The sequence below is a fragment of the Phacochoerus africanus genome, chromosome X, assembly GCF_016906955.1.
Source record: "Phacochoerus africanus isolate WHEZ1 chromosome X, ROS_Pafr_v1, whole genome shotgun sequence".
Classification (NCBI taxonomy): domain Eukaryota; kingdom Metazoa; phylum Chordata; class Mammalia; order Artiodactyla; family Suidae; genus Phacochoerus; species Phacochoerus africanus.
Window position 1 is genome coordinate 7,238,751 of NC_062560.1, and position 14,710 is coordinate 7,253,460.

Genomic DNA, 14,710 nt, shown 5'->3' on the forward strand with positions numbered 1-14,710 from the left:
GGAAGCCTTCGTTAAACATCAGTCACATCAACATTTTGTACCTTTGGGGCCATATCCTGAGATGGGTTCCACTGTTCTCATACACGCTCTATAAAGTGCTGTTATGGCCACCATGCGAATCCAGTGGCCTCTGAAACATTTCCTGTGGTTTGCTGATTCCACCCTATAACTCTTGTAATAACCCCAAAATACTTAGAATAATATTTTGAGTCATATGGACAGAAGTACTGTCCCCAAGGGCTGTAATGTGCTCCTAAAGTCAGAACATTAGCATGTTCCCTGCAGGACGGGCCCTCGCCTTCAATACCCGGACGAGCTGGTGGAATGAGGAGTGTCACAAAACAGAGGCTAAAGTTGAGGGTCCCATAGACGTTCACTGCGAAAAATGAGACTTTTCAGTCCCGGGCTGAGTCACAATTCAGCAGATAATTCAGAGCTTGTGTCCAGTTAAGATGAAACAGAGAGGGCCTGCCAGCCTTTCCCCTGAGAGTTCCTGCAGACCTGTCTCTGCATGTCCACCCTCCCCCCCACCCCCGTGACCATGGCAACCACCCCTCCCCCGCCGTGTGTGATGACAGCAGCCACGCCCCCACTCCCTGTGGGGCTATGAAAGGGAGACACGGGATGCGTGCAGCTCGGCCTGTGTCCAGTGGCTGACTGGGGAGAACGAGTTACCCACTAGACACACCGCGTGCATCTCTTTCCGCCCAGCTTTAATCCCAGACCAGGTGAGTCTAGCGGCCATTGAGAAGTCAGCATTTCTCCCCCTCCTCACCTGGGTCAGGGCCGAGGATGCCTCCAGGCTGGCGGATTCGTTGTGGGCACAGACTTCCGGAGACCACTGCACGTGATACCGACTGACACCGGGATCTGTAACATCAGCACAAACAGGTGTGAGGAACAGTGTGGAAGTCACGTGGCACGTAGCCCCATGTTCTGGAAGCATGAGAGGGAGGGCGAGCAGGGCCCTGCAGGTGATTTGAAAATGCCCCCACCGACCTGCGGAGGCGGGTCCTGCAGCATTCTGATCACTTTCCTCATTAAGAGTGAAGCCAAAGTAATAAATCGTCAGAGAAGACAGGCATTGAAATACCAGAACCAGACAGGAAAACTAATGAGAGTCATAGGAAAACGACTGCAAAGCACCCTGGAGAATAACGCTGCCTTGGTGTCTGTGGGAAGGAGATCCCAGCAGAAAGGGAGACACGGGGCAGCAGGTCTCCCTTCCATCCTTCGTTAGGAGAGACCCTTCACAAATCTCTGAGCCCTGCATCCTCCTGAAAAAGCAGCCAGAAAGGCCACTGAGCCCAGGCAAGAACCAAAGCAGCTCCTGCAACTGGGAGAACTGGCCGTTCAGATGTATTCCATCCGGAGTCATGATGGGACCGAGCCCCTGACCGCAAGACACAGTCCACAGCCACCCTGCACCTCACAGAAATGCATCCTTCCTTTACCGCGTATGTGGTCCCTCCCTAAGTGACCTGCTCCCCAAGCCAGGGGCGAACATCGCCCCTTCAAGGCGCTCACTCCCAGCCCGAGCACCGTATTTTCCGTACGTGCCTTTACTCTAGGCGACCGAGCGGGAAAAAGACAAAATGATGAGAGCCACTCAGTGAGTGTGGGAAAGGGGGTCCAGGCATCCTGGGATTACTAATCACCCCAGTGTGTCCCAAGGCTGGGCACGGCATCACTTCCGTGGGTGATTAGCATCTCAGCCCAAAGCTCACGCCAAGTGTTTGATGGAGGTTTTCAGAGGGGGAAACCCTTTGATGAAGTTGGGTGGGTCTGGTGGGAACTTGCTCTGAGCGCTTTGGAACAAGAAAAGAAGAACCTTCAATCTGAGAAAATAAACAGATATCCGGTGGGCAGCAATGGTGTTTAGTTAAAAGGGGAACCCCCTGATTAGAGGTTTTAAATTTGTACATGGCAGACATCAAGGGTTTTTTTTTTCTTTTTTGGAAAAGAATTGTACATTATACATTAAGTATGAAGTCAATCAATGAGTGGATTCATATCCTTCCTTTCAACAAGTGGTGCTGTTCCAGGCATCATCGTGAAATAATGCAGCTCCCAGGAGCAGCTGCTCTCACAGTTCTTAAACACTAAGGGGCTGGACAAGTCGTTAACAAAGTGCATAAATAAAAGAAAACTTAGGGTGGTGAGGCTACAGAGAAATACGGAGGGTTAAGACAGGGTTATGGCTTTAAATAAAGTGGCTGGCATGGCTCATGGAGGAGCTAATTTGCTAGTTAGGACTGGAAGGAGGTTGGCAGAGGGACTGATCCATTTGGCACATCATCGTGGGCAGCGCACACTGGGCCAGCACGTCCACCAGAACTATCTGCAGCCATGAACACCATCTCTGTGCAGTGACTGCTAATCACTTGAGCCCCTAGAGCAATGAAAGTATTGTTGATGCAGTGGAGAAATCAAATTCTTAATCTTGATTCATTTAAGTCAATTTACAATTAACGCAGGCTGGTGGCTCCCGTATCAGAAAGCACAGTTCCAGCTACTGGGAGCAGCCGGTTCCCAGGTGCAGAGATGGGCACAGAGTGAGTCTGACTTTCTTTGGTGGGAGCCATCAGGGGGCGGATTCTGGTTTGCTGTGCTGCAGTTACCTGCGGTGTAATTGATATACGTGGCTCTAGGCATGCGGAGTAGCCATACCTACTGTAGGGCGTTTTACATTTTCCCAAGAGGATGTTGACGGAGGGTCCCTTTCGCCCGGCCCCCGGCTCTCACCGTGGCCACGCCCCAGTGCACGCCCTCTCCTCCCATTGGCGCTTTGGTGAATAACGTCATTCATGCCCCAGGCTTTCTAAGCAACTTCCTGCTCAAGGCTCTGTGTTTCAATCTCCACCCGAGCATGTCCGCGGAAGAGTGGGTGCTCCCAGCTTCCTAGCTCATGTAGATGGTCTTCAAACTCAACACCTCAAATATCACACCTTGATTTCTGTTCTCAGACTGCTCCCTGCTTGCCCTGATGTAATCTTGCCTTTTTGTTTCTTGTATTTGCAATGGTCCACTGTGCTAGGTCTCAAGGACACTGACCAACTGTCCTTACAGGGCAGCCAATTGCTAGACAGCAGACAACTCACCTGCAAGTATCTCTTTTCTGAGCAAGTGCGGATCCAGAGCCGGCTCCCCACGCCTCCTCTGTGGGGCAGGCACAGTCTGGGCCCAGCCTCAGGCCCTCATCATCCCTGGGCTGGGTACCAGGCAGTGAGGACAGTCCCCTACCCCAGGGCCAAGGAAATTATTCAGACTAGCAACACCTGACACTGCCTCCCTGCCTTGCCTGTTCCTCTCCACAGAAACCCACTAAAGGCTCCTGACCAGAGTTCTTCCACCTCTGGATGACCCGGTGCTTCCCATGTGTCCCATGTGGCACTGGGCCCCTATTCTGGGACCTGCGAGTGACAAACCACCTTCTCAGCGGTAGCTGTCCCCTGACAGCCACCATCTCCAACCCCAAATGATAATGAAACCTGTGCTTTAAACCATGATTGAAATGAACAGCTGTCTTTTAAGCCATCCTTCATGGCGGTGTTTTCAGATGTACACACACAGCACAAAGTAAAAAAACAGAGGACTATTATTAAAAATATTCATAAATGTACAGTAGTTAAGGTAATGTGGTGTTGCCACAAAGTTGGAAAATACTCAAATCAATTAAGAAATCAGTTTTTACATATATATATGATATAGGGCAAAGCACATCACAGAGCTTTGGGGGAAGACTTGCTTTTTAAGTAAATGATGCTAAACCAGTTGGAGATGAAGAGGAAAAGAGAAACAGCACTGTGGTCTTTTTTTTTTTTTTTGACCACAACACTATGAGACTATAAATCAACTACAAGGGAAAACTGGCAAAAAACACAAACACATGGAGACTAAACAGCAGGCTACTAAACAACCAATGGATCACTGAAGAAATAAAAAAGGAAACCAAAATATACCTAGAGACAATGAAAATAAAAGCATGATGATCCAAAGCCTATGGGACACAACAAAAGCTGTTCTAAGAGGGAAGTTTATAGCAACACAAGCTCACTTTGGGAAACAAAGAAAAATCTCAAATAAACAACCTAACGTTACACCTAAAGTTACTAGAAAAACAACAAACAAAACCCAAAGTTAGTAGAAGGAAAGAAGTCTTAAAGAGCAGAGCAGAAACAAATGAAATAGAGACAACGAAAGCAACAGAAAACATCAATGAAACTAAAAGTTTGTTCTTTGAAAAGATCAACAAAACTGAAAACCCTTAGCCAGACTTATCAAGAAAAAAAAAAGAGGACTCAGATCAATAAAATTAGAAATGAAAAAGGAGAAGTTACAAATAGACACCACAGAAATACAAAGGATTATAAGAGACTACTATAAGCAACTATATGCTAATAAAATGGACAACCTAGAAGAAATGGACAAATTCTTAGGAAGGTACAATCTTCCAAGACTGAATCAGAAAGAAACAAAATATTAACAGATGAATCACAAGTAATGAAATTGAAACTGTGATTTAAAAACTTCTAACAAACGAGTGTCCAGAACAAGATGGCTTTGCAGGTGGATTCTATCAAATATTTACAGAAGAGTTAACACCTATCCTTCTGAAACTCTTCCAGAAACTTGCAGAGGAAGGAACACTCCCAAACACATTCTATGAAGCCACTATTACCCCGAAACCAAAACCAAAGACACTAGAAAAAATAAAATGACAAGCCAATATCACTGATGAACATGGACTAAAAAATCCTCAACAAAATACTGGCAAACCAAATCCAACAAAACATTAAAAGGATTATACACCAAAATCAAGTGGTATTTATCCAAGGGATGCAAGGGTTTTTCAACATCCACAAATCAATTGGTGTGATACATCACATTAACAAACTGAAGACTAAAAAACCATGTGATCATCTCAGTAGATGCAGAGAAAGCTTTTAAGAAAATTCAACATGCATTTATGATGAAGAAAAAAAAAAAACCTTTCCAGAAAGTGGGCCCAGAGGGAACCTACCTCAACATAATAAAGGGCATACATGACAAACCCAAAGCTAACATCATACTCAATGGTGAAAAGCTGAAAGCATTTATGCTAAGATAAGGAACAAGATAAGGATGTCCAATCTTACTACTTTTATTCAATTTGGTTTTGGAAGTCCTACCCACAGTAATCAGAGAAGAAAAGGAAACCAAATTGAAAGAAGTAAAACTGTCTCTGTCTGCAGACAACATGATACTTTACCTGGAAAATTCTAAAGATGCTATTAGAAAACTACTAAGAGCTCATCAATGAATTTGGTAAATTTGAAGGATACAAAATTAATATACAGAAATCTGTTGCATTTCTGTTGCATTTCTATATACTAACAATGAACTCATCAAAAATCATTAAATACTTAGGAATAAAACTACCTAATTAGGCAAAAGACCTGTACTCCAAAAACTAAGGTACTGGTGAAAGAAACTGAGGTTGATACAAAGAGATGGAAATATACTTTCTGTGTTCTTGGATTGGAAGTACCAATATTACTAAAATGACCATACTTCCCAAGGCAATCTACAGATTCAACACAATCCCTATCTAATTACCAATGCCATTTTTCACAGAAGTAGAACAAAAAACTTTAACTTTGTATGCAAACACAAAAGATCCCAAATAGCCAAACAACCTTAAGAAAGAACAAAACTGGAAGAATCATGATCCCTGAGTTCAGACTATACTACAAGGTGATAGTCATCAAAACAGTATGGCACCAGCACAAAAGCAGAAATATAGATCAGTGGAATAGGATAGAAAGCCCAGAAATAAACCCACACAGTTATGGCCAATTATTAGTCTATGGCAAAGAAGGCAAGAATGTACAATGGAGAAAAGACACTCTCTTCAATAAGTGGTGCTGGGAAAAACCTGGCAGCTACAGGTTAAAGAATTAAATTAGAATTTTTTTAACACCACACACAAAAATAAACTCAAAATGGATTTAAGACCAAAATGTAAGACTGGATACTATAAACCTCCTAGAAGAAAACATAGGCAGAACACACTTTGACTTAAATTACAGCAATATTTTGTCTCCTAGAGTAGTGGAAATAAAAGCAAAAATAATTGGGACCTGATCAAACTTACAAGCCTTTGCACAGCAAAGGAAATGACAAACAAATTGAAAAGACAACCTATGGAGTGGGAGAAAATATCTGCACACGATGTGACTGACAAGGGATTAATTTGCAAAATATACAAACAGCTTATAGAGCTCAACATCCAAAAACAAAAAACAAAACAAAACCTCAATTTAAAAATGGGCAGAGACCTAAGTAGATATTTCTCCAAAGAAGACATACAGGCCAATAGGCACATGAAAAGATGCTGACTATTGCTAATCATTAAAGAAATGCAAAATCAAAACTAAATGAGCTATTACCTCAAACTGTTCAGAATGGCCATCATTGAAAGGTCTACAAATAACAAATGCTGGAGAGGGTGTGGAGAAAAGAGAACCCTCCTATACTGTTGGTGGAAATGTAAACTAGTGCATCCATATGGAGAAAAGTATTAAGGTTCCTTTAGAAATTACAATGAAGTTACTATATGATTCAGCAGTCCCACTACTGGACATGTATATGGACAAAACTCTAACTCAAAAAGATACATGCAGGAGTTCCCATCGTTGCTCAGCAGAAATGAACCTGACTGGTGTCATGAGGATGCAGGTTTGATCCCTGGTCTTGCTCAGTGGGTTAAGGATCTAGCGTTGCCATGAGCTGTGGTGTACGTCACAGATGTGGCTCAGATCTGGCATTGCTATGGCTGTGGCGTAAGCCAGCAGCTACAGCTCCAGTTCAACCTCTAGCTTGGGAACTTCTGTATGCCATGGGTACATCCCTAAAAAGACAAAAAAAAAAAAAGAAAGAAAGAAAGAAAGAAAAGAAAAAAGAAAATATACATGCACCTCAATGTTCACAGCAACATTATTCCCCATAGCTAAGACATGTAAGCAACCTAAATATCCATCAAAAGATGGATGGTACATATATATATATATATACAATGGAATACTACTCAGCCATAAAAAGGAATGAAATAATGCCATTTACAGCAACATGAATAGACCTAAAAATTATCATACTAAGTGAAATCAAAGACAAATATATCATATCACTTGGATGTGAAATCTAAAAAAAAACAAGTTAAAAATAAACTTATCTACAAAAAGAAATAGATTCACAGATATAGAAAACAAACTTATGCTTTCCAAAGTGGAAAGGAGAAGAACAGATAAATTATTAGATATACACTACTATACATAAAATAGGCAAAAAACAAAGTCCTACTATATAGCACAGGGAACTATATTCAATGTCTTATAACAACCTATAATATAAAATCTAAAAAAAAAAAATTAGGTATAACTGAATCACTTCACTGTACGCCCAAAACTAACATAACATTGCAAATCAGCTATCCTTTGATAAAATGTTTTAGAAAAAAAAAAGAGGGAATGAAAAATAACATTGATATTCCAACAAAAATCCAATCTAGGAAGAAGCCTGAGAGAGAAAAATGAGACATCGTAACCTCTAGGAGATAAGGAGGCCATCCTTGTGACGCCTGCCTGAGATTTCTTCAGCAGGACACAATGAGCAATAAACCTAAAGGAAACAAAATGATGAAGGGATCATCTCTAAAATTAAGGCACACCAAGACAATGGAAAAAATAAAAGCGGGAGAAAAAATACTTGAATGAAGCCCGCAGATGCCTCATATACTCCACCTCAAAAGGACTCTCACGGGACAGCTGGCTACACCGTTGAAGAGTGCTTTGCTGAAAAGGAGCTCCATGACCAAGAAGCCTATGAAAAGGTGCTCAGCACCTGAATGAGCAGGAGACTGCACACGCAAACAACACAGAGCCATCACTTCACACCAGCCAGAACGGCCAAGCTGAGAAGGATGGAACGTCCCAAGTGGGCAGAGCATGTGCGGCAGCTGGGACTGTCTTACCCTCCTGACGGGCATGTGCTTTGGCCCAACCACTTTGGAAAGTGCTCGGCATCTTCTACAGGTCACTATGCTCTGTGACCTAAGAACCCCACCTCTGTGGGAGAACAGGCACACGTGGGTGTCGAGAGACATGTGTTCCTTAGATGTGCTCAGCAGCACGGTTCATCATAGCCCGTCCCTGGGACAGACCAGGTCTCCACCAAGTGCTGGAGAGGGACACAGATGGAGCTGTGCTAGGGACGACTGTGCAGCAGAATAAACGGATGAGTCACGGCTCCCTGCAACAGCACGGGAGAGCTTCCCACACAGCGCATTCACTGCAGGAAGCCAAAGGCAAACTATAGGACTCCGCCTCTCTCAATTTCAGATACAAGCTAAAGAAACCATGAGTTTTAGAAGTCAGGATGGGGTGCTTACTCTTGTATGTGTAACCTGTCTACATCTGGATGCTGACATTTTCATTCCATTACACCAGGTATTTACATTTTTTCTTTTTTCTTTTTTTAGGGCTGCACCCAAGGCATATGGAGATTCCCAGGCTAGGGATCGAATCAGAGCTACAGCTGCTGGCCACAGCCACGCATGATCTGAGCCACATCTGTGACCTACACTGCAGCTCACGGCAACGCTGGATCCTTAATGCACTGAAAGAGGGCAGGGACCAAACCAGCATTCTCATGGATACTGGTCAGATTCACTTCCACTGCACCACAAGGGGAACGCCCACATTTCTAATATTATATTAATAAAACATGTTGTTTTATTAATACTCATACATCATACTGACATAGAGTTCACATTTTAAATAGAAAAGAGCAGTCATTCTCTGCTGTCCAATGGAGACTGCTGACAGGATCCACGCCTTGGGTACCAGATTCTGAGAATGCTCAAGAACCCGCGGCTCCTTCTGCATCCTTGGATTCAACCAACTGCAGATCTTAAACACAGTACACCATCTGCGGTTGGCTAAAATTTGCAGATACAGAAGCTGCTGATATGGAGGGCTGACTGTTCCAGAGATCAGATAAGTCTTACAGTTTGATATCAATTCAAAGCTATTCTTAAATACAGTAATATGGTTCTATTAACATATAACAGAATTTAAATTTAATATTGAATATTCAATAAATAAAATGGAACTTAAAACGTGACAGTAATAAAACATTAATGGTAATGCTATTTCAGCTACAGAATGAAATTCAGCGGCTTGGAAGAAAATTCTGGAGGAAAAGAGCTCCAACAGCAGTATCCTTAGGGCATGTGAGCTGATACCCTGAGTCACATAGCACTTTAGAAAAATGAGAGGACTTTTTAAAACTGAACTCTTGAAACAATCTATTTTGCTCAGATTTTCTGTCTTAAAGTGAATTAGACATGATAACTATAAAAATGCCTGTCAAATCATTCTAAAAGTACTATTTCCATTATATAACTATTCTAGGAGAACAGGAAATAAAGGAACAAAAGGAATTTACCACAGAGAAAAAAATTATCTATTCTAAAGTTGAATGTTCATGGCAGTATTAATTATAAGAAGGAACTTCTGAAGGCAATTAGTGTTTGGGTAGCATGGAATCATGACACATAGTATGATATTATGGCGTGTCCATCAAGGCAACCATTTAAAGATGTTATAAAGATACCAATGTAGAATGCAAATATAACATTATATGAAAATGTGTTTATGTTTTACACACACACATGTAGAAGAGTGAGAAACAGAGGCAGAGCAAACTTCTGAAAGAAAATCAACTAAAATGCTATTTTCATGAAATGATACTGAGAAGATAATTGGCTTCTGCATTTCTTTTCCAAATAATGTGTCTGTCTTATGGGTTTCTTTTGTTTTGTTTTGTTTTGCCATTTGCAGCAACATGGATGGAACGAGAGACTCTCATCCTGAGTGACGTAAGTCAGAAAGAGAAAGACAAATACCATATGATATCACTTATATCTGGAATCTAATATACAGCACAAGTGAACCTTTCCACAGAAAAGAAACCCGCGGACTTGGTGAACAGACTTGTGGTTGCCAAGGGAGAGGGGGAGGGAGTGGGATGGACTGGGAGTCTGGGGTTAAGAGATGCAAACTATTGCCTTTGGAATGGATAAGCAGTGAATCCTGCTGTATAGCACAGGGAACTATGTCTAGTCCCTTATGATGGAGCACGATCATGTGAGAAAAAAGAATGTATATGTGTATGTGTGACTGGGTCACCTTGCTGTACAGCAGAAAACTGAACACTGTAAACCAGCTATAATGGAAAAAATAAAAATCATTATTTAAAAATTTCTAAAAATTAAACATAAATAAAAAACTAATTTAGAGCAAAAATTTACAGTACAAACCAATGACTGCTTTGAGAGTTTGGGACACAAGATGGACTTCCAGGAAAGACATGGAGACAGGTCACCGTCTGTGAAATGATATACTATAAAAAAGCTGCAGATTTCCACACATGATACCGATTCCTCAGCACCAAGGCCAACCCACCCAGACTTCAGAACAGCCAGGCATTTCATCTGTAAAACGTGGGGGAGGGTGTGTTCAGCTACTCTTTCCTCGTATCAGCCGCGTGGCCTGACCCTGACTTTTGCAGCTGACTCCTGACGTAACGCCGACAGCAGATCCACAGACCACCTGCCCACCTTCCGTCTTTTTCCAGTAGACCTTCGCTTGCAGTTGGTTGTCTTGGTAGAACGGAGCTCCCATTTCCAGGAGGCTCGCGGGCCGTCGTCTCGGTAAGGGAGGCTGGATTGGCGTCACCCTTTTTCTTGTTTTCCCAAGTTGTTGTTCTACAATAAAGCACAAGAGGCTAAGTGAGGTGTTAAAAGCACTGATGTGACCTGAGAGTGATGCCAGTGTGTGAATTTCACGCTGCTGTTCGCTCATCGTTGAGTGCCTACTTTTTAGAGGAAAATGTAACGCACCTACAGATTCCTTCATGTTGAAACGGATGGCACCTCCGCCTTCATCATATGCCGGAATCAATACCTAACATATATTTGTAATGTATTACACGTCACCCCCTGAATTTAAGTGAGTGAGCAACATCCATTCACTGGGCTTGAAAGATGCTCTGATTTCAGTAAGAGGTGGAAACAGTATTTCTCAAAGGAGGTATTTTTTGCATTTGTGAGGGGTCAGCAAAGGAAAATGGAATGCCCCAGAAGAGAAGGGGCATCGGATGTGTACCCCGCATGGGGACCAGCCGCCACATCGTCCTTCTGGTGGGTCAGATTAGAAGGGCAATGGATACTTACATTACTTGGTACCTATAATTTAGTTTACGTCAAATGAGTGGACAACAGAGACACGTGGCTTAGGCCTAAGGGTTCTGCACCCAAACCCAGTGGGTATGGGGGGTTCCCCACACCCCCAATTCTCAGACCCCCGTGGGGCGTCCTACAGTTCGATTCTGACACTGCCTACTTGCAGATAACATCAGAGCCCTCAGGTAAGGGCTCAGTCTTCTATGACTTGCCCCCTTCAGATGTGAGTCCCAAGTCCAGGTCAGCTGTGTCTTCTGATGACCTGCTAGAGAGCAGAGGTTCCAGGGATCCTCTCTTCAGATGCAATGAATGTGCTAGTGTGGCTCACAGGACTCAGGGAAATACTGTACTGATTAGATTACCTCTTTATTATATAAGAATAAAACTCAGCAAACTAAATGTCCATTGACAGGTGAATGGACCAAAAAGATGTGGTGCATTATACATATATCATACAATACTAATCAGTCATAAAAGAATGAAATGATGCCAGCTGCACAAAGTGGATGCACCGAGAGATTGTCATAGTAAGTCAGAGAGAGAAAGACAAACACCCTATGATATCACTAACATCTGGAATCTAAAAAAAAAAAAAAGGGCTTATTTACAAAGCAGAAAGAGAATCACAGACCTAGAAAATAAACTAGTGGCTACCAAAGGGGGAAGGGGGGATGGACAAATGAGGAGATTGAGATTAACACATATACACAACTGTACATAAAAGAGGTAATAGGAGTTCCCATCATGACTCAGTGGTTCACGAATCTGACTAGCCATGAGGATGCAGGTTCGACCCCTGGCCTTGCTCAGTGGGTGAAGGATCCAGCATTGCCCTAAGCTGTGGTGTATGTCACAGAGGTGGCTCTGATCCTGTGTGGCTGTGGCGTAGGCTGGCAGCCACAGCTCAGATTTGACCCCCCAGCCTGGGAACCTCCATATGCCGTGGGTGCAGCCCTAAAAAGCAAATAAATAAATAAATAAGTAAGTAAATAAAGACATAATAAGGACACACTGTGTATCACAGGGAACTATATTCAATATCTTATAATAGCCTATAATAGAGAAGAATTTGAAACAGTTTCTATAAATATATAACTGAATCACTCTGATGTACATCTGAAACTAACATAACAGTATCAACTGCACATCCATTAAAAACAAGTTCACAAAAGGATTGTTCTAAGGATGATGACCTGTAAACAGAGAAAAACTCGCATAGAAATGTTCCCGCCAATATGCTTGTCGTGGAAGCTCATATTTAACTCACGAAAACAAGGACATCTTCAAAGGTAATAATGCCTAAATGTAAAATCCGATGTAGGTATGTGAAAAATGAAAGGTAAAAAAAAAAGAAAGAAAGAAAGGGAAGGATGGACGTCAGGAAGAGCCAGATGTTCGAGACGCAGAGGGCAGGGTGTGTGAAGGGCTGGAGCTTCCCCCTCGGAGCACAGCACTCGCTCAGCACATGTTCCCCAACCCTGACGCTCTAAGAACCCTGTCCTCTTGCAATTTTTCAGAGGCTTCGTCACACAAGCATGACTGATTAAATTCCTAGCCCCCTGGACAACTGAACTCAATCTTCAGCCCCTCCCTCTTCCTCAGAGGTGGGGGCAGGAAGGGGACACTGAAAGTTCCAACGTTCCAATCCCAGCTTGGTTCTTCCGGTGATCACCCCCCTCCTTAGGTGCTTTCCCCAAATCACCACATTCACATAAAAAAAGACACCTTTATCGTTCCTGTCACTTAGGAAATTTCAAGGGTTTAGGGAGTTCTGGGCCAGGAATGCGCCGAGACCAAATACGTCTGCTTATACATCACAATATCAAAGGCTATTACTTTATGAGTCACAGTCTGCAGACACCAGCACCACAAGCTTGGAGCCTGGAGGACACGGGTGGGACACACAGAAACCTCACAGGACTTTGCTCCAAAACGTATCCCTCTCCTGGCACCACCATGAGGTTACAGAATCCTGCTGCCTACACCTAAAGTTTGGGGGGTTTCGGTTTTATTGTTTTTGGCCTTGTTCATAGCAAGTGGAAGTTCCAGGGCCAGGGAGCAAACCTGCACCACAGCAGTGACCAGAGCCACAGCAGTGACAATGCTTGGTCCTTAACCCATGGAGCCACCAGGGAACTCCTAAAGTTGATGTTATTATTTTTAAAGAATTAAAGGTTTAAGATTTTCACAAGCCCATTTATGCTTCTAATTCCTTTAATAATCTGTGATGTTAAGAATTTGCCAGTGGGTAACCATGAGAGTTTAGAAAACTATGTTTAAGCTCTTTGTGAATTCTGTTTTTCTTTTATACCCCATGTAACATTCCATTTTTCATTCTACATGGATATGTATACATATATATACACATACATATATGTGTATATATACACATATATATTATATATACAGACACACCATATAACATCTAAAGCTTGAAAGTTTGTTGCTTCACTGATGAATTTGGCACAGACATGCATGGATGGGCCACATGCAAAGGATGGAGAAGTTACGCTTCAGTCCTGGGAAGCTGTCCCTGATGCTGCCCTCCCCTCTCACCGGGAAACAGAACTAGAATGAAAATCATTCCTTCACATTCTGGAAAGGTGGGAGGTCTGATGTATACTCTTTAATAGTCCTGAAAGTGAAGAGAACTGAATGACGAGGCCCTTTCTCCAAAGGCCAAAATTGTGATTAACCTTCCAGATTGAGAGATTCTGGGTATTTCCTCTCAACTCTAGGTTTTATTTTGGAGAGCTGGAAGAAGAGTCCAGTTGCATGAGGCAAGTACATAAAACAGTTGGAAATATTCCTCCTGCCTCCAAAAAAGCACGTTACATTTCCATTAAAGAGAGTATTATGTCTTTCCTCCTTCAGGGGGCCCTTTTATATAACGCTATGAACATGCAGCCTTTGCTTGCATAGAAATATTTATCATTACACCACCTAGTAGCCTGGAGACCTGGAAAAATATAATTCAGAGAAGTAATTTATATGCTGACATTTACTACTCTCCTCCCCATAAAATATAATTTCCCTTGCTTACACTATAAAGTTGTAATTATTCTTTACTTCTAGTTGGTGCATGATGAAATACACAGTGTTCTTGCAGAAGTTACATACTAGTGTTTATGAGATTATACATCAGCATTGGGTTATAAATAACATCCTGACAGGTACTCAGCTACATCCTGCATAATCCTTTGTAAAGCCAGTCTCTTCGGTAAGCTACCCTGACACCCAAACAATATGTATGTAACAGGTACTTCGTGAGGTTACTTCTTCTGAATTCACATATCAGCAATCAGTTAAGCCTAGAATAAAGTGCCTTTGGGAGGACAGCCCGTCCTATCTCCTTATTGGCCAGGTAACATGTTATCTAAATTTTAAAAGATGACTAGAAAGTGACCTTAGCCCTCAGCATCAATG

General features: G+C 42.5%; 1 protein-coding gene and 1 long non-coding RNA gene across 5 annotated transcripts in view; one reads left to right on the plus strand and one right to left on the minus strand.

The window, feature by feature from the left end:
* Positions 1–9,842, plus strand: part of LOC125117916 (uncharacterized) — a 564,201-nt gene extending 554,359 nt beyond the window's left edge. For 2 of the 4 annotated variants that reach the window (XR_007132775.1, XR_007132777.1), the window contains exon 6: positions 8,821–9,842. This is a non-coding gene — a long non-coding RNA (uncharacterized LOC125117916). Of the gene's footprint in view, positions 1–3,317; positions 3,452–8,820 lie in introns of those variants that run through there. The other 2 variants (XR_007132779.1, XR_007132778.1) reach the window with 2 other exon arrangements.
* ANOS1 (anosmin 1) overlaps positions 1–14,710 on the minus strand; it is a 197,290-nt gene that overhangs the window by 5,502 nt on the left and 177,078 nt on the right. Inside the window, exons 9-10 of the mRNA XM_047764056.1 lie at positions 10,661–10,807; positions 776–870 (exon numbers count right to left, since the gene is read on the minus strand). Coding sequence (XP_047620012.1) covers positions 776–870; positions 10,661–10,807 — 242 coding nt within the window. The remainder of the gene's footprint in view (positions 1–775; positions 871–10,660; positions 10,808–14,710) is intronic.